At 40.8% G+C, this 20,761-nt stretch overlaps 1 protein-coding gene across 1 annotated transcript in view; it reads left to right on the forward strand.

Moving 5' to 3' along the window:
• The window catches only part of FARSB (phenylalanyl-tRNA synthetase, beta subunit), a 34,014-nt gene extending 17,016 nt beyond the window's left edge, over positions 1–16,998 (forward strand). Inside the window, exons 11-12 of the mRNA XM_010081126.1 lie at positions 933–1,085; positions 16,735–16,998. Coding sequence (XP_010079428.1) covers positions 933–1,085; positions 16,735–16,886 — 305 coding nt within the window. The 3' untranslated portion in view covers positions 16,887–16,998. The remainder of the gene's footprint in view (positions 1–932; positions 1,086–16,734) is intronic.
• The last annotated feature ends 3,763 nt before the right edge of the window (positions 16,999–20,761 follow it).

The raw sequence follows: 20,761 nt of genomic DNA on the forward strand, positions 1-20,761 counted from the left end.
TACAGTGTAACAACATAATACTACATACTAATTTTCAAAGTTTAAAAAAAAAAAAAGTATTTTGATTAAATCAGTAGTGGTGTAACCTACAGGTACAGTGTAACAACATAGTACTACATACTCATTTTGAAAGTTTAAAAAAAAAAGTATTTTGATTAAATCAGTAATGTAAGAAAACTTACAGCAGGGAGAAAGCATGGTTTTGACTTAGGGAACTCTCCAAAGTGGGAGACACTCGTGTCACAGTCCTGAGCTTGTGCAACGTGACATGTTTTTCATAGTTGGTTGAGGGGATGTCAAAGATGATCATGAAAAGCATCAGCTGTGATTTGGAAACCTGTGTGAGTTTAGATCTTTTCATAGATCACCATGCTAACGTTATTACTCATTTCAGGTTGTGGGCTAGTTGCTTTGTACTGGTAGTTATTCTGCAGCTGAGTTCTATAAATATTTAGCTTTCCCACCAGCCTCACAAGTTTCTTGATGCTTACTATTTTCATTTTGGCTAGTCTGTTTTTAATTTCTTTAACACTTAACTATATGCTTGGTACCTGTCACTGGGTAGAAGATACTTGTATGTAACAACTCTGTTTCCTACCCCAAAGCATAGGATACTTTAAATCTTTCTTTACATTTCTGACTGTGAGAGTCCAGTGGGTTAAAGAAATTATTTCCTGTGTAACAACTCTGTTTCCTGCCCCAAGGCATAGGATACTTTAAATCTTTCTTTTCATTTCTGACTGTGGGAGTCCAGTGGGTTAAAGAAATTATTTCCTCAGATTATGGGAGGTGTCTCAGAGAAGCCTGTTTACATACCCATTTCTCCTTTCAGCCACAATTGCCTCACAGTACAGCAGAAAAAAAAAAATGCAAAAGGCAAGGTGGAAAGCATGATAAAGTTTCCCAAATAACATAGTTGTTTTCTTCTTCAGATGTAGGTGCAAGAAACTACAGGCATTTCTGTGCTGTTTACTACAACAAGAGCCCAGGGTTTGAGATTATCCATGGTTTGCTGGACAGAGTCATGCAGCTTCTAGAAGTACCACCAAATGAAGAGAATGGCTACACGATCAAGGCAACTGAAGGTAAGGAAGACAGAGATGCAGAGGTTGTTCTGGAGCTCAAATGTTTCCCCTACAATCCACGGTGAATTTTTGGTTGTTCTCAGCGGTAAGCACTATGGATTAATATTTTTATATATGCTATTTTATTGCGGTATGATGAAGTGATAAACAAAAGGCATTACCTGCATACTGATAGTAAAATGGGATTGCTGTCTTTCTGTGAGCGGTTCTGAGTAGTTTTATATGAATTGTGAGTTGACAGCTTTTTAAGGAGACTTACAGTAAAGCATATGCCGTGAGCTTCATGGACTGTTTATAATGAACTAATCTGCTGATTGCAAGGGTAAGTGGGAATTCACTGGATTAATTAATATGCCAGATACCCACTGTATTCTCTTTGGCTAACGTTGCCTGGAAAAGACAACTTCTTACACCTGATCTTTTAGTTTATAGCTTTATGTATAGCGCTTTTTTCATATGTACCTTCTCTTTACATATCCTGATCTTTTACTTTATAGCTTTATCTATAGCTTTTTTTTCATATGTACCTTCTCTTTACATATTCATATGAAGATATATGCCTTATATATCTTTTACTCGAAGAGCTGCTGTCTTTGAGACTGAACCTGCTGCTTAGACAAGTAGTTGTATAACAGCCCTCCTCCTACTCCGTACGGGGTGAGCTGCACATGAATTAAAAATAACATCCTTAATGTGTGTGTGCATGTGCATGTAAGAGAGAAAGCAAGCATGTTGACCCCATTAATTCATGGAGAGAGAATAGGCTGATGCAAGAGTGAGCATCAGCAGCTAATCTATTCTGCTACCTAAAATAACAGTGTAGTAAATACAGCATAGAAAAGCAAGACTACAGGGATGGCAGCTATGATTCACTTAAATGTCATGCATTGGTGTTCAGAGATATGAGACACTGACTCAGATTGACTCAGCTTGAAGAAGTGCCTCCATTCTGCATGTACTGGAACAAGTGGCACGGACACAGAGTCCCTGACAGCCTGACCGAGCTTACCTACTCATGGAACTCTTAATTAAAAATTGTCAGATGTCTCCCTGTTTCGCAGTGCACTGCCAAGATGACAGACGTAACACTTCAACTAAGTGGTCTCCTAGCACTTTAATGCACATTTGTGTCATATGGATTGACACTTTTTTTCCTCCTGTTTTTTGACAAAGTACTATTTTGCTCAGTATTATGTAGGCAGACTTTCAAAGGGTTTGTTAGAATATTAATAGGATTCAGAGGTTGACCAGAGGAATGTTTAAACAATTGTAGTTCTTGATCTAATTCTAACAAGCACAGAACAGGTAATAGCAAAGCTGCTTATTTGGAAGGAGGCAACAGTGGGGGGGGTTTAGAAGAGCCTTTGGGTACTCAGCTTTCATTGAAGCCAAACTGAACTGTTAGATTCCTTTTCAAAACTCTTCTGTAGCTCATTTTTTAATAGACATATCGAGAGTTTGCTTTAGTACTGAAAATGTTTGCAAGTGGTTTATATTCTGTACTGTAGCATTTCAGTGATGTATGGCTGGCTTCAAGAAATTGGGAAAAAACCTCCAAAAATAATCCTAACACAGTAAAGAAGTTATTTCTAGATACTAGTGCTGTTTAGTATTCCTGATGCTGTGGGATTTGTAATGCCCATTCACAATCCCTGCAGTCCCATGACATTACTCCACAATGCATATAAAGGATGGATTATGCCTTGTCATATGCAATATATTACAATCAGTTTGTGGCTTTTGGCTATAGAAAAAAAAGAAGTTCCTACTACTTTCTGTTTCACCAGTGATTCAGAAACTCTTCTGGGATGGCATGTAGATTCCTTGCAGTGCTACTGACATTGGAATTTAACCTTGGTAACAATCCTGGGATGGCATGTAGATTCCTTGCAGTTCTCCTGACATTGGAATTTAACCTTGGTAACAATGCAGATGGCTGATACTCTAGTGCCAAGCGAATGCAGTGTCACTGCACCAACTTACTTAAAAGACCTTGACTGCAGGGATGGTTGGAAGCCAAAGTAGTTTGGGGGATTTTGTTTGGGTTTGGTTTTTTTGTTGTTCTGGGTTTTTTTTTAACTCGCTTTGCAATCTGTCAATTAAGCATGCGTGAGAGAGAAAAATGTCAGCAGATGATGGAGTAAGGTTAATTGCTGAATGAAAAGATATCCTGTAACATCTTAAGAGACTGGAGCATACTGATGTAATTCATAAAGTTACTTCAGAAGTTTTAAATCAGGACATTACCCATGGCATGGATTTTTAGATGCATCTCTATGAGGAACATTTTATTGCCTGTGCCAAATTACAATTTGTACAGTGAGAAATGGGCTTTTCCTATGACTTTACTTTAGAAAGATCCTAGATACTTCTGCATGTGATCTTAAGCAAATCTTGGGACTAGTAAGCACCACAGTGTAAAGGCAGGGCTTTAGTCTTTTTTTTTTTAATTCCTTGTGTAACTGATTGAAATAGTTGGAGTGATTATTGGAAAACAGTACAGGGAAAAATGTTGTTTTAAATGAGCAACAAAGAATAGATAGAGAAGTATTTAGCACATATTTGCCTCTTTTCCAAATTCACTTTGAAAAATGAAATGTGGGTGCTATAGTCTGGTTTGGTCCATATGTGCAAATCATGGTTATTTAAGCTCCTTCTGTTCTACCAACACCTAAGTGCCCTGTGAGTTGACCTGAAGGTCAGCACCTTTTTGCCTTTATAGCAACACCTGTGTAGAGTACAGATGCTGGAGGATGCGGGTGAAATTGTGATGTTCCCCTGACCCTTGCACTACGCTTTGGTGTAATCTGAGCTAGGTAATAAATGGAGAAGAGCTGTTCAGAGCAGCCTTAAGGAAGAGAGGGGTTTGAGTGACTGAATTCAAGGATTTCAACATATATTTACCACTCAAAGCTTTTCAGTTTCTTAAAGTTATTAATGGAAATACACAAAACTATGAAGTTTTAAAGACAGAACTCTGAAGTGCTACCATTGTTTTAAAATACACAGAATGGACTTTTTGATGAATTAGTGAATCCTACAATTACTGGCCTAGAAAAGCATTTTGTTTTTTTCTTTGTTTCATAGCATAGGCATCCATAATCAAACAGATTGAAAAGGGTATGATTGTTGCATCAACCCTCAAATTCATATGTCCTCTGTAATAAAATTTTTGCATAAAACTCTTGAAATTTTAGCCAGTGCCATACCATTAATAAAATGTAAAATCAGTATTGATATGATTAGGAGGTAAACAAAACCAAACTTTTTAAACAATAAAAATATAGAAAGAGCCAACAGATTTGGTCATATGTTGTCAGGTCATTTAATAAAGTTATTTATTTTTGAGTTCACTTTCATTGGTTTCAGTTCACTTGAACTGAAAACTAGAGGCATTCTGATACTTTTATGGGAAGGTATTCTTAGTTGCAGGAATGGTTATGTTTTCTGAAACATTTTGGTCATCTTCTGGATGACCATCTGAGATGACTACTTTCTTCCAGAAATCAGGACCATGATCACAGGAGGCGATGTTAATCAGGGGATTTAGGTTCATAGTAAAGTCTTACTTAGGCTAAAAAGAATAAAACAAGGCTTAGTAAATACTGGGAGTGGATTCTATGTCGCAGTCTTCAAAGGAATGGTGTGAAGTATAGGGTCAGATTACCCTCACTCACATTGTAACATTGAGAATGACTATCCTTTACCTAAGGAAAGAAACCCTGGTTTTCAGTACCTTCCAAGAGTCTCTGTACTTTGTAAATGGAAGTTAATTGGCCGCAAACTATTTGAAAAGGGAAAGTATCCATATTTGATGAAAATGAAGCAATTTTACAGCCTCACAGAAAATGTTAATGGTAAATCTGTGCATCAATACTGCTTCACTGTCCGGCCCCCTACCTTCCATGACAGAATTGATATTTAATGGAATAGCATTCATTCACATGAAAACAAACAATCCCTGAAGAGTGTGAGCTTGCGACATGAGATTCAATAGTGTACAAAAAAAGTTTCTTGTGAATTTCAGCTAACTCTTGGATTTATTTTTTTTAGGGTGATCAACAGCTTAGTAAAGCTGGAAAGTCAGCCCATTTATGTTCAACATAAACATGTTCTTAATAAATGCATACAAACTCTTGCTCTCTTCAGTAACTGACACTTGTCTTTCAAAAAAAAAAAGATAAATTGCACTCCCTTCGTCTTGCTCCCTTCAGTAATTGACACTTGTCTTTCAAAAAAAAAAAAAAAGATAAATTGCACTCCCTTCTTTTTACTGACCTTTTTAATTAAATGAAAGGTGTGGTAAAGTGTAGAAAATTTTAATTCCACAGTAAATCATAGTAATAGCTTCACATTTAGTAAGGTTTAGCTGTGAAATTAGAGGTGTAGTACTTATCTCCATAACTAAGAGCATCAATAAACATTTGCTTTTGTAATAATAATTACACAACTAACAATTTTAAAAAAAAAAGATTTAGGCTGTGAGCCTCAATTCACAAGACAAGAGGAGGGAAGACTGGGACTAATTCTGAGTTACGTGTATAGAATTGAACCCCTGCATCTATCCCTGGTGATCAGTTTAAATTGGGAGACTGTAGTATGCAAGATGTTTAGCACCCATATTGAACTTGGCATTATTAATACCTGTTTTATTTTAAGAACTGTAGCTTGATTGCTCTTAATGGGAATTCTGGCCTTTTAGCTGCCTGTCTTGGCAGCCAGGTATTGTTCATGAATGTCAATAATTGTGGATTTACTCATAGATAACTAATGGAAGTGTGCCAATTTTACTCTGGAGCCTCCAAATATCATTAGTGATGTACTGGAAGCTGTTGGTCAATTCTTAATCCATTTAATTGGCATTCAAAAATTGATTCTTTATAGGTGCTATTGCATCCCTGTAGTTGTATTTATAGTCTTTCAAATTACAAGTTTGGTAGATAATCAGTTTTGTTTGACAACATCCATTTTCAGTAAAAACATACCAGCTGGTAACTGACTATATTCAAGTCCTCCGGATTTCACATTTGCCAATTCCCAAATAATTTTTTTCTCACCCAGGATCAATATAGATCATCCACCTTGTAATACTGGCACCACATTAACATTTTTCTAGTACTACAGAATTCCCAGTGTTGTTACAATAAGTTGACAGCAGCAGGCAGGATATTTGCTTTGAGAATTGCACCATAATTCTGGTGCCTACGACTCCTAGCATCTCAGAAACATCCTAGTCCTGGTAGATGTAACCAAACATATTCTTCGTTTTTTTCAGGGGACTGGAATTCACCTTATTATATGCAAGAATAACTTTTTTTCCTCAGATGAAAATAAATACTTATTAAAAACTTACACATTTCTGTCTCACATAAAAAGTTCAGTCTTGTTAGATGAAAGTACTCTACCTACAATTGGTTTCCAAAATTCTTAAAAATCTTTCTAATGCTGTCTTTATTACTGCCAGTCATTAATCTTCTTAGTTTGTTTCCTTGATTAGTTTCAGACACTGTTATTAATCACATTTTGTGAAGTGCAATTTATTTATTTTTGTCTATAAGTAGCTTTTCTGATTTTTGATACTACCATCCCCCCCCCACCCCCCATCAGATTAATGAATTAACAACATTAAGAGGTAAGGACAGTTTTTTTGAAATCTGACTGATTTTAGTAGTTTTAAATATGTTACCCTATTTCTGCAGGGAGTTCCGGGAGTTCCAGCACTGATCATTACAATGGCTTGTTTAAGGCATCTTGCCAAACTGGATGTTTGTCACTAGTTCGTGGGCTTTTCCACCAACTACTTTGAGATCTAATGAATTTCTAATTAAAACTGGATGTTTGTCACTAGTTCTTGGGCTTTTCCACCCACTACTTTGAGATCTAATGAATTTCTAATTAATTTCTCCTCCTTTTCTCTTGAGCAATTTTTCCAGCAGGATCAAGGGAGCTGAGTTACATGAAGAACTACAGTTCTAACAACTCAAATTATCTAATGAAGGGGGTGTGGCTGCTAACTTAATGTGTCCCTTTAATTGTCTGTTATCTCTGCTCTTTATTTCCTTCCTGTAAATACAAGGCTTCAGATTTATAGGAACTAAATCCCTTCAAACTTAGGCCAAATTTATTTCTGTCTTATCAAGTATCTTCCCACACTAGTGCTGATACCTCAAATTTGGTTGTGACTGGCTTAACACCCAAGGAGGTACCCAGCAAAGATATGAACTGGGAGAGTTGCTTATATCATTTAATTAGCCAAAGTGGGAGTCTACAGTGTTTGGAGTTTCTCCATCTCAGAGGTATCTTGCTGTTCCATGTGATGCAGTTAAGCACAGTAACACAAAGTGTGTGGCAAAACCCGTAGTTTGGTTCTGGAAATAATAATTTCATTTTTGAAATTTTCATTTCAAAAAATCATTTCATTAGCTTTGTGTTATACAATTGATTTTTATTATGAAAAAAGAGACTATCAGAAGTGAGTTTGAGGAGGGCTTTTTCCATTCCTATGGTCATTTCAGCTCCTTTTCTGAAGGTTTTTGAATGTTCCTTCCTGATGCCCTTCAAGTATAATCTGTGTGGACAGCCCTCATGCCCAAAAAACGTGTATCAGTTAGAGGAAAAGTACATTATTTTAGCACAGCATGGGATAATAACAGGTTTGATGGGCTTGGACTTCTTTGTCTTTTAAACTTTCATCACCAAATCATGTTTGACACACTTCCCCCCTCCCCATTATGTAATAAAAAAGTTCAAAGACAATATTTGTTTCTCAAATTCAGAAGAAAAACTTATTTGAATTTACTCATTTAGATGTTTCATGTAGTATAATAGTGGGAGGAAAAATCTATGGTAACTGCAAAAATATTCTGGGGAAGGGTGTCAAGTCAAGTTGTAAAGAGATACAAGTTATCTTCTCTTATTTTCCTCTTTTTGCAAGTATTAACTAATAAATATCACAATGTTTTTCTTCCCATTACATTTTATTCTGACAGATTAGGGATGCTTCATGAAGTAGCAGCGTTTCTCCTGACAGACTTTTCATTTTCTACCAGCTTTTGTCAGCTCCGAGAACTATCTAGGTCATTGGCATTTTTGTGTTCTGAGCTCAAGGTGTTAATTTATTTTCCCTAACATTAAGTCTTTGCTCTTCTGCTGTTCCTTTAATGGGGAGACCTCTTCAGAGTTTAATTCTTAATTTCCCACCCCAGGCAACTATCATGTTCAATCATATACCATAACAAGTCTAACATATAAAAAGATCTTCCTTGCATCAAGAGTTTTAAACATCTGGCACAGCTTACATTGTATAATATAGATTTAGGTAATTTCCTTTTTTTCTGTCTCCTTGAATTTGGAAATAGAAAATTATTTCTTGATCATAAACTATATTTTCAACATCGCAAAGCCTTCTCTAGAAGATAGATGATTCATCCAAGCCAGTCACAGAAATAGCAGCAAATGGCACATCCCGTTTCTGGGTGAATGGGGGCAGTGATCTAAGCAGTGAGGGTCAGGGTGCAGGTCTGGTTGCACTGGCTTCTCCGGTGAAGTGCTCACTTGGCTGGTGCCACAGCTTCTTCCTTTGATTCTGTTTTCACCTCCTGCCCCACCTGCTATGGCTAGAGGCCAGCGAAGTGTATGCTTTCATTTTCACTACACTATTAATGCTAGCAGTTGTGATAGTGTTGATTTTATAGCTCATAACTAAGCAGTTCTCTGTTCCGGTTTGATTTTTGAACGGTGATATGGAGACAGAGGGTCAGTGCTTCAAATTTCATCTTACATTTGCTAACATTTATTTATGCAATAAAATTTTAAACAGGAATCTGCAAGATTTTGGCTCAGACTTTTGGATCAACATGCTGAGCTAGTGCAGACTCAACCCAGGACATGTGCTGGCACAGGCCCTCCTTGTTTGGGTCCGGAAGCAGAACAGACATATGTGCTGTAGACCCAGTGTTGGTGCTTCTGGTCCTGGGCTGGCTCACACTCATCCAGTTCATGCATTTTTTTTCCTAGTGTGGCAGCCATGTGCGCGAGCCACAAGGCCTTGGGGTTTGCAACAGAAATCTTAGTTGCTAAAACTAAGTGATTAACAGTTCCATTGACTGCTGAGATTCATCATTTAATTATGTATTATTCCATGCTAGTTTGTCAAGTCATTTTCTAAAAGGCATGAAATGTGGTGGCTGTGAAAACATAACATCAGGTGGCTGTTATTTATCTCAGCAAGTAACATCAAGTCCATGGGAGGGGAGGACGGCTTGATCTAGGACATGAAGTGAATAAACAACGTGCAAACTAAACACGACACACTTTACAGACTGACTTAGTGCTGGTTCTTGTTATTCTCTAGTGCTTGTATGAAAGCAGAGCCTAAAAGCTAAAAATCTACTGCCTTACTGTGCGTACATAGAGTATGTTATACACCCTAAAGAATATGGTTTATTGTTTCATAGTTTCTGACAGATGTTTGCAAGGATGAATTATCCCTTTAGATATTTAGAGAGGGATAAAAACAGTCATGGAACAGAAAGAGGTTTTTTTTAATATTCAAAGCTTTATGTTCTCTAACTCAAATGAAATAGCAAGATAACTAAAAAAAAAAGCACAAGAGCTTTACTTGGGATTAGGAATTCGCTAGATTTATGAATAGCTGTGACACAATAGCAGCTTAGGTTTGTGACTTTTAGACAGGACAAAGTATAACATTTCAGATAAATCTGGATAAATCAGATAAAACTGGCCTAAAAGTACAGATTAGCTATGTAATGGTACCTCTACAGTGCAGCTAAACTCCAATGTAGAATTGCTGTTTCTCACAACTGCCACACAAATGCAGATTTATTGAACTTTGTACACACACACTGATTTCTAGAAAAATACACTGAATTTGATAGATTTCTTTATAGATTTCCAACTTACGTTTTCTGTACATATTACTTAAGCATCTACCCTAGTACTCCAGCACTGAACATGAAATCCTGTTACCCAGAACAGCAGCCCAAAATATCTGCTTTCCTTAGCCTTGCCATCCACCCAAATACTACCTTCCATGAGGAAAGGCAAGAACACAGTGATTTTACCCAAATAATCTTAAGTCTCTGACACTGCTGTAATCCTCAGAGTAACACAGGCAAATAAAGAAGAGCTCCAAGACTGTTCTAGAACCACTTGCTGATATCCTGCAACACCAAACATTCTCTGTTAAAGCTCCCGGGGCACTCTACAGCAAGAATGAAAAATAAACCTAGCCTAAAAGTCTGTGTTGGTCCCTGTTCTCAAGGGAAATGAAGAAAAGAGATTTCTAGCTACACCAGTCCCCAGTTCATCACTGCAACGCACTTTAACATGACTAACAGTTGACTCTGGACCCAAGCAATATTATGATTGTTTCCACACTGCTTACAGTGTATGCTAAGTCTGTATTTGTGAAACATTGATCCCTAACTAGTCTTAAATATAGTCAAACACAGAATAGAATATATTCAGTTGTAGTAGAGTTGTATATGATGGTTCTCATAAGATAGAAGAATTAGTTTTTCCTCACACTCTCCCTGAGGTACAAGTTAATAAAAACGCAGCCATTGGTTTAGTCCTAACACGAGAAGATCATTGACTGACCACTGCAAATTTGGGGGTGATTCTCCCTATTCCCTAACCTCATTATCTGTACAAGGACTCGAATAGTCAACTGTATTTTTGGGTATCCAGTGTACATGTCCAGTGTACCCGTCCAGGTCAATAACAGATCATCCCTTTACCCTCCTCTGCTGTACCCTGTATGTGGAGGCTTTCGAAAAAACATAAGAAGAAATCAGAACAAAAGACGTCCTTTCGACAAAGGACATGTTTATTCATGTCATACAGATACTTCTTCTGTCATCTTTTCAAGTGTTAAGTATTTTATTGGGATGGAGGGCAAATCTAAGGCGCTTATCTTAAATTTAATTGTACTGATTTAAATTTCCTGACATGTCATTATAGTTAGGTGTGATCTGGTGGAGGTTTTTCTGGCATGGCTTTAGTCAGGAGTTCCAAACCAGAAAACTAAAGTTAATAAATATCCCACTGATCCCAAAGTATGTTTTTTTCTGGACATGAGAGCACATGGTAGAAGAACTGCTGACAGTGTGCAACTTAAAAGAGCGATTGGTTTCTCAGTATGTTCCAAAAATCATGCAAGACTTAGATGTCTGTGATGTGAAAAGTTAGCTGAAGTTACATCATCCCGTGACAAGATAGGATTTTGAGGTTGCTGTTGCATTGCATAATGTTCTGGGAGCCTGACTGCACCCTATACGTGGGCAAGAAAAGGTAGTTGCCTTTAGAAATACTGACTGCTCTGATAGTGTCCTGTAGCTTTGCATTGGAGCCTATCTGCCAAAAGAAGGAATTAGCCAAAAATGTGAAGAACCTGATGTTAAAATGAAAAACAACCACAAGCCTCACAAAACTAAATTCCATCCAATATAGCACAGGTAAAACATTTCACCAGGTGAGTCAGGGTGAGGTAGTGAAGGGGCAGCTGCAGCTACTAAGGGGATGGAGAATTAAGATGAAAGACTTCAGCGGCCAGATGAGCTCTGCTCTATTACCTCCTTAAGCCTCAGCTTCCGATGTTCCTTCAAATTATAGGAACAAACAAGTGGGTTTGAAGGCTTAGTGCAACTGTAGGCCTATAATATTACTTTAATCTATTTCTTTTTGAAAAGGGGGGAGAGTAAGGCAGAGAAAAGAAACTGTGCAAGGTGTTTGACAACAAAGAGGGCAGGGAACTCTGAGCTCTTTGAGGGTCAATTAGCCAGAAAATGTGCTAAAGACTACATGCTCTATTGGATTATTGGCCAAAGAATTACCCCAAAGCAATCAAAGTGGCCCTGTTGTCTGAATGCAGAGAGGCAATTACAGATTTTGAGGACATGCTACAGAAGCTTTAATTAAAGATATTATTTCTACATCACTGAACATTGGAAATTAAATTCTTTCTTGCAGCCACGAGAAGTAGCTTTTGTCTTTTGCTTGCATGTAGTATGTCAGCATAAGACATGACTGGCTTTGGCATCTCTTCTTTAGGAACACATATTGTGTTTCACCCCACCCCTTCTTGTAACTACCAATTATAATGTTCACATATTAAGAGGTGGATTTCCATTGCTAGACCTTCTGGCTTCCTCTGGCATTGTGTAGGTCTATCAGCAAGGACAATACAATCCCTGACTGGATTTCAAGGTGAAGTTTATGAAGTGTGCAGAACAGAAAGGAGTAACTATATCAAGAGTGATAAATTTATTATCCTTAAAGTGGATGGTATAGTAAATTGAATTTTTTAAGTTAATTTTGGCTGTCTCTGTACTCAGTGGCACAGCCAACCAGACTACAAGAGCAGCCTTTTAATATAATTGCACCAGCAGCAAACGCAGTCCCTTCGTAGCACACTTACTGATAACCATGCCTCCAGGTACACTTTGGTGACTACTGACTAGTGAAAGCTGTCTCAGGAAGGACCATGTTCTTCACAACCATACAGTTCTTGACAGTGTTACACACACAGAGAAGACAAACAGTATTGTCAATTTTGAACTGCTGCTCTGAAGTTGGAGGTCACCACCACTTACTTTTCTGGAAAGGTTTTGGACTCCTTTCAGCATCAAAGCTTAAGAATACTGGGCTTCAGCTTATGGTGCTGTTTGTTCAAGCAAGATAATAGTCTGTTCATTTTTTGCCAACTCTCCATATATACAAGTATTGTAAGTACATGTCTTTCGTACAGCCTTGACTCTCATTCCAAAGTTTTATACTTTACTTCACGAGATGACATGATAGTCCAAGTCCATAACACAAGCTTTGCTGTAAGTCTAAAACACCATTACTCTTTACTCAATAATACAAGAAACACACAAATCAGGTGAAAAAAAAAAAATCTTTACCTTTGTTTCCTGGTTACTTTGACACGCCCTTGGGTTTAGCTGTCCTGCACTGTGGGTCAGTCAGGTCCTCCTGCAACCTATAGCTTATCCTCAGCACAGCAAGGCTTCTCTAGCTCAGGTCTCCTTTTGTAGTTGTGGTTGGTTCCCCAGTTAAAGCACTCCCCCCAGCTGCAAAATGCTAGTTTCTTTTTTCCCCCTGTTTCTGCTCAGATTTTTGCATGTTTCTTTGGAATTTTGTCTTTTTTTTAATGTGCTTTCCTTTCAGTATCTGGATTTTTTTATTTGAGATTTACATTTACTCCACATTCTGGTGCTCTGCCAGAGATACATGGACCAACAACACTCAATCTCAGGCATGAGCCAACTTCCTTCCCTTGCCATGTGTGTGGTCAAAGGGAGAGTCACCAAGATGAGGAAGACCTGAGATCCCCCATCTGTGGGATGCAGTCTGGAGGCCCTTTTGATAGGCAGGAATATACTTTGAAGTATTCTGTAGTGCAGCCAATTATCGTGATAATAGTTTCATTATTAACCAGAGTTCATAAACTCTCTGTAAACCTATTCCTCAGCTCACATTTTTTTGGTGCAAGAGCCAACTGTTAGCTGGACAGATGGGGATCCTAAAGCTTTTGACAGGTTCTTTCATTTTTATTTGCTTATTCTCTGATCTCTTCCAGTCATGGAATTACACCCTGCAAGTGCTGTGCCTGCAAAGCGTCAGGCAGACTAGTGAGTGCACTGTGAAGTAAACAACATTTTGGGGTTAGCTTAACTAGAAATGGAGAGGTGATTTGAAGGTCCTGCTTCCTGCACTTTGGGGAGCTAAGTGTTCCCTCTTGATATTAATTATATATTCACTGCAAAGAAGCGCAAAGTAAGATAAATAACATCATTGTTCAGCATTAGTTGCTGCCTATGAGACAGAAGATGTGGCTGAATGCCTAACACATAGCCTGGAGCAGTGTACTCAGCACCACACTGAATGTACGGTTTCATGGTAAAGGCTTCAGCCAAATCAACAGCTTGTCCCACTCCCCTCCCCTCTCCAGGTGGAGAGCCACCACCTCCCCTTTAGCACTGGTGATTCAGTGATTCAGTTCACTTGTAAGATGGAGGTGTGCTGCAAGCTCCTGGTAAGAAGGGAGAAGCTAGAAGATTCTAGCTAACATAACACTTCACTTTATGCCATCATCATTAAGCCATTTCATCGTTTCCGATATAGTGTCATGAATTGACATCAGTTTTCAAAATTTAACACCAATGCATATTATTTAGTTAAATGCAAATGAACTTCTACTGAAGTTAACCTTCTAGGGAAGATCTGTAGTGGTGGATGTGAGGGTCAGATAAGGCTTCAAGACCCCCGCCACCTGCCCACCTTCTGCCCAGCTTCTGACTGGGAGACTGATAGGTGGTGACGCACGGATAGCGGAGCATTTTGTGTGCCTGGAAACATAAAATTGTTTCACACAGTGAGAAGCAGCACAGATCTTGTAAATGGCCTTTGATAGATTGACTGAGTGCAGTATTATTTTAGATCCCCTCCAGATGTCCAAAACAAGTTTGAAAACAGTTAAGTCTCATGATATGATTGGGTCTAGATGTGCAAGCAGATAAAATAACTTTCCCAAGGCTACACACGAGGCAGCTCAGAAAAACAGACAAGTCAGACTCACAGCTTTTTAACTAACCATATTGTCAAAGCTCCTTTTTTTTGCTCTAATTTTGTAGCAGGGTCCCATGCCAACATTATTAACTTATGCTTGGTTCTTGCTCTTGTGCCAGTTTAAGCTTACAGTCAAGTTTCTAAAAGAAGGTCACTGTGTGCTGCTCACATCCGTGGTACAATACCAGCTTTATTCACAAATAGGAAAGCCTTTACCACTAACTACAAGGGTACTTTATTTTTAGGTTATGTTTTCACTCACAGTCAGCAGAGTGATCTTCTGTGGCATTTGTTTCTTTTCTAAATTTGTTTTATTTTAACACTCGTTTTGAATAGTGCAGCTTGGCAGTGGCAAGTGTCTGTCTGGAGTCACGTGCCAGTAACATCCAGGGGCTAGATAATTCCACTTCTGTGGTTTGTGCTTGTAGCTAAGACTGGAACTGGATTATTTAAAAGATACTGGTTCTGAATGTTTTTTAAAACAGCCTTTACATAATGTTACTGTGATCATTTACTACTGTGGCCAGATTTCACAGTACACATTTAAGTTAATTTGCACTTGCAGCAAGTTGGTCAAGAAGAAGACCTAATTGCTGTTCTTGTTCTTGTAGCTGCAAGTTATGACTCCAAAGCTCTCAGCAGATACTTCTTAAATGAACTATTCCATTGAGGAACTACCAAAGAATATATCTCTGAGCTTGACCACTAGCGATCAGAGTGTCAAGAAAATGTTCCTGAGGTTTGAGATTTATTTGGCCCTTTATTGCCTTTTTAAAATAGCTACTGGTAAATGCAGTAAAATGTCCTGGTCTGATCCTGAACCTTAATAGCATTTGGAGCAATCGGAGAGTAAGTTTCATAGGATGCAGAGGATGCTGAAGGGCTGAGTGCTGTGCTGGTAGCAGGCAGGGAGCAGGACGGGAAGCAGCTCCTCAGATGGTGTCTTCAGACTGGCACAGAAGCAAGAAGAGCAGGGATGTTTCTCATCCACACTGATGCAAACTCACACATACCCAGTAACCAGCCCATCTTGTAGAAGATGCTTTGTTGGATTTTAGGTTATTGAGAGAAAGATGCACAACAAGGGGTAAGGGCAGGGGAGCCGACTGGTCCCCAATGCTGTCGCTGCTGACTTGTTTAACTTTGAGTAGAAATCTAGTAAAGAGCCCTTCCCTCTCTGTAAGGGCAGTACCCTTAAAAACACAGTGGAGGCAGCTTTCTACAGGAGGATCTGTAGGATTCAGTGGCCTTGTTTCATCCTTTCCCCTTTCCTCCTCTGAGTTCACAGCATCATCTGCAGGCAGCACAACTCACTGTAGGTCCTGCGCGCTGCGCCTAGCTTCCACGCACTTGTTATGAAACAAAGAGGTGGCTTCAGAAGGGGCAGCTTGCTGGTTTGGTGTGCTTTTGTCTTTTGAAGGGCGATCAGATCAAAATGCCTCTTGCCTCAGGACACAGACCAAAAAAAATGCAAGCCTAGCTGCCAAAGACAAGCTTGAACGTATCGCTGGTGGAGCCACCACGCACAGATAACTTCCTTTGGGTTGTTCATTGGTCTGCTGTTTCACAGTGTATATGAAACTGCTTAAAAGCTCTTCGCCAAATGAGGAATGTAGGTTGTTTCTAATTATGTGACATGTAATCAAGCGTGACATGCCTACTTACCCCTTAGATGACAGCAAGCTTTATTTCCTTGAAGAGAGAAAGGTGGGAAACGTTCAGGTGTTAAATAGCCTGAAGCCTGCAAAAGTTCTTCATTTCAGTATCCCTCTGGCTGGACTTATCTGTGCTAATTTCTATTAGAGGAGCAACTTAGTCAGAACAACTGGAGTGTGAAAAATGCCCGTGCTTTGGGCTTCACATTTTATTTTTAACTCAAAGTGTTTCCTCAGTCCCTATCAATCATGGCAACTGTTAATGCAAGAAAGCGAGAGCCCCTTCTCAGCATCTCAGCACAGAGAAGGGTTTAATACTGAGAGCTTTGTTCTCCATGTTAAATGCCTATTGACTTCTTTGGCCCAGGGAAATATTGATTTTTCTCTCACTTTCCTTACAGGCTCTGCTTTCTTTCCTGGTCGCTGTGCTGAGATCTTTGCCAAAGGTCAAAGCATTGGGAAACTTGGAGTCCTACACCCCGATGTTATCACCAAGTTTGAGCTCACCATGCCATGCTCTGCCCTAGAGATCAATATTGAACCCTTCGTGTGACGACGGGACTTTTATCCTCCTACAGCTGTCTGCTGTCACATGCAGCACCCTCTGCTCTTTTGTCTTTCTCTGCAGGGGACATCCGCATATGATTTTATATTCCAATAAACTAGAAAAACAGCCTGGCTCCGTGGGTAAATATGTTCCTTACAGTGCAATTTGGCTAGCTTCCGCAGGGTAAGAATGTGGCATCTTGGACTAAACCATGCCCTCAATATTTTTAAAGGGCGAGAGGGAAGAAACAAGTTGGGCAAAAGCCCAGTGTTGTACAAGAGAAATGTAATGGCAGAGCACATGACTAGTTTTCAAAATCAGAAATGTTCCGCAGACACAGCCTCATACTGTAACTGATTATGGCTGCATAACAGGAATCTCATTCTTTTCTTATTGCATGAAATAAGATAATTGATTAGAGCAAATGTTGAGTGAATGTGAGCAGAACTAAGGAGTTGAGCTTTTATTCTGTACGGTTGTCATGTGCTCATCAATGGCTGGGGGAGGAAAATAAACTTGTTTCATGAAAACCAGAGCTATTTTGTAAGCAAGATGTGTGTAATATCTGCTTCCCTACTCCAGACATAACTGTTGGTCCTTTATCATTCTAAATTCAGAAAGGGGAGGGGGTGGAATTAATTTTTTTCATGGTTGATGTAAGCCTAGTGGTTTTTGAAGCTCCAAACCAAATAGGGAAAATGCATTTAAGAGCATATGCCAGTGGTCTTTTGCATGAGGAGCTGAAAAATATCAAAGCCTTTGTCTGACTGAGGCAGGCACATTTGTCTGGGGAAGGCAGCGTGGTCCTTGCACTGAAGTAGCTCCACTAGTGGCTTTCTGAACCCCAGCAGCACAGCAGGGACCATGCAGCTTTCTGACAGTTTTTCCTTTTCTTGCAGTCTTGCCCCTGACAATGTAGGAGAACCTCTGGTGGATCAGGCTTTTCCTCTAGGCAGCTTTCTGTCAGCAGTTATGCTACAGCCTGGCACATTGTGCCTCTGCTAGCTGGGAAACTGAGAACCTCCATCCAGCTTGGCAATGCCTGATACATCCCTCCCGGAGTGTCGGAGTGGGTGGCCAGCTCGATACTCTTAAGCGGGCTCTTTACTGGCTTGCTAACGAAGCTGGCAGTCCCTCATTTGCAATATTATAGCCATCGCTAATGGTGCAGGCTAACGCTAGCGACTATTTTGCATTAGGCCAACACTCTGTGGCTCGTTTCCGTTGTGAGACCCAGATAGGCCCTGATCCCAGGAGAGTACTGTCCAAGGACATCTAGGTGATGCTGGAGAAAGGTGTTGCAACAACTAGCTCATCGAGAAGAGAGATGCGCAATGGTGAGGTGAGCTCGCAGTTACATGAGCTGCAGGTCCGCACAGAGCCCTGTCGCTGGACCCACGATGGCTTTTTGGTGGTAGCCCTGTCGGTAATCTTAACAGGTGGGAGGCAACAGGCAAGGCTGCTTGCTGCAAGTGTTAATCCAGTATGAAAAATGCACTACAGTTATCCATCTGGAAACCCTACGGTTCCCCTCAGATGGAAGTGTAGATTTTAATTATCTCTGCATGACAGACGTGAAATGAGAATATAGCTATTGCCATACGTTGCACGACTGACTCCAGTGCCCACGGAGAGTGAGAAAACTGCAGCTCACATTTTAAAGTCTCCCGAGGGATTAGCCAGCTTGTCGTTTGCAGGATATATCTCTCCGTGATGCCTATACAACTGTAACCAAGCGAGCCCGCAGTGTGGGAAGCAATCTGTACCGCAGATGGTAAGTATTAACCCCCCCTGTTTATTGGTGTGTCATGCATGGGGATTAGGACGACAATAAGGCAGATTCGCATTTCAGCAGAGTACAGGCATATTTGTGTGCACTAAATCTATTTTTCTACACAAGATTTTCTGACTCTTTGGGTGTCCCAATTCTCCTGTGAATTTACTGTCCTTTGAGTGTAAAGACTAGATTAGGCTGGGACTAAGGGCTTGAGCTGCAGTGGTATGTGTTGCCAAGCTTTGAAGGATCATTCCTTCTCCTTTTTCATACAGGAATTCGCCCGGATGTCGGTAGCTAAGTGCTCCACAAGCGGGACATCAGCTCTGTCCCAAGGAAGTAGCATTACTTGCTAAAAGTACAGGATGAGAATCGAGAGAAAGGTTAAAAAGCCTCTTCAGGGCCACTGACCCCTCTCACAGCTAGAAGCGATGCTCTGAAACTCAAGCTTTGCCGTAGTGCTGTGCTCAGGATTAGCTGTGAATCCTGACAAGTGGGACACTTCATAAAAGTCTAGTGTATTTATTGCAGGGTGTTGTCTTTCGTAGCCCAAACCCAATTATCTGATATTTACAGCTTGCTCATAGCTGTATTCAGGAATCGAGGTATCTAGCACCCAGCTTTGTGCTGGAGACAGCCACCGTGAGCTTCGCTGTTGTGCTTTTGAACAACAAAAGCCCTGTTGGGTCTTGGCCAAGGAAACTGGTGACTTTTGAGCAATTTCTGAACATCTTTTGAACTTTGTTTATTTCTTTAAGGAAGAGTTAGAAGTTAGGTTTTTTCACTAGTGGTCCCCAGTTATGAATTACTTTTGGCCTCTTCCTGCTGGCTGAGTGCTGGGTCATGGCTCAGGATCTCAGCACGAGCACCAAAGCCTGGAGAACTGGTGACAAAGAGGTCAAAGCCTGTTTTAACGTGCTGTCTGGGTGACTGCTGGGTTCATTTCAGCCAGACACAAGGACTGACATCTGGGTTTGTCCTTGGTGTTCCTTGGTGCTGCAAAGATGCTTTTCAGAGCGGCAGGAGCCCTGAGAGCCCGTCTGCAGCTCCCAGCCACAGCTCTCTGCACTTGCAGGTCACTGCTGCTGTTGCCTGTGAGTGTTTATGTAAAGGTAGCGCTTGGGACTGTTTCCATCTCTGTCTGGCAGTGTCCTTGCTTGCAATTTAAATCATTCTCAGTTTAGCAGGTGAATATGGAACAGGTCGAGCAAAAGCAGAGGGTGCTGCCAGGAGGCTGCCACAGGGATCACAGCCCTGGGCACACGCGACACCTCTGACCGCCCAGCGACCTTGAAACCAAGCCGGGGCGAAGGAAGGCGAGCGGGGTGGCAGCGGGGACGGCAGGCCATGGCTGCAGGCTGAGCCAAGCCTGGTCCAGGCGGGGGGGAGGCGACGGGCTCTGGAGGAGCAGGAGCTGGGGGCACCAGTCAGGGGTGATGCCTCAGCATGTTCTAGCAAATGCACAACATCCCACCCGCTGCTGAGTTGCATGTCCACCCTGCTCAGACGTGTGCCCACATTTCCTAATTTCTCCTCGCAGCAGGCATTAGAGGGGTTAAAACTGAAACCAAAACCATTTTCTTTTCTTCCATCCCCTAAATTAAATCACATGCATCCAGAACAGCAACCTGCACGCTCACTTGTGGTTTTACATAGAAACTTGGGTGGATTTGGAGACTGGGGTCACGACAAAGTTACTGCTGGAGAATTAAAACAGGCAGATTCAGTGCTTGCTGGTTTGTCTCTCAGTCCCTGCGGAGGGGTGCAGTAACATCAGGAGGCTGCCAGGGCAGCTGGCTGTGTGCTGGGGACGGGCAGCAGCAGTGCCCTGCGGCAGGAGGCAGCCTGGCTGGGCACCAGGCGCCCCAGCAGTGTTTGCAGAGTGAGCGCCTCGGGAGGAGGCAGCCCGACGGCAGGACAGTGAGGAGTAATCTGAGGCTGAGATGCCTGCTGCATCCCTCTTGACAGCATAATGAAGGAAATTTAGAAGCAGCTTGTCTTGGCCCCACTCCTCCAGCTGAAGGCTGTGGGATGGAGAGCTGTGGCGCTGGAGCAGGACAGGACAGACAGGACAGGACTGAGAAGTGAACAGCCCCAGCCCCAAGGC

Source organism: Pterocles gutturalis, unplaced genomic scaffold, assembly GCF_000699245.1.
Source record: "Pterocles gutturalis isolate BGI_N339 unplaced genomic scaffold, ASM69924v1 scaffold8589, whole genome shotgun sequence".
Taxonomy (NCBI): Eukaryota; Metazoa; Chordata; class Aves; order Pterocliformes; family Pteroclidae; genus Pterocles; species Pterocles gutturalis.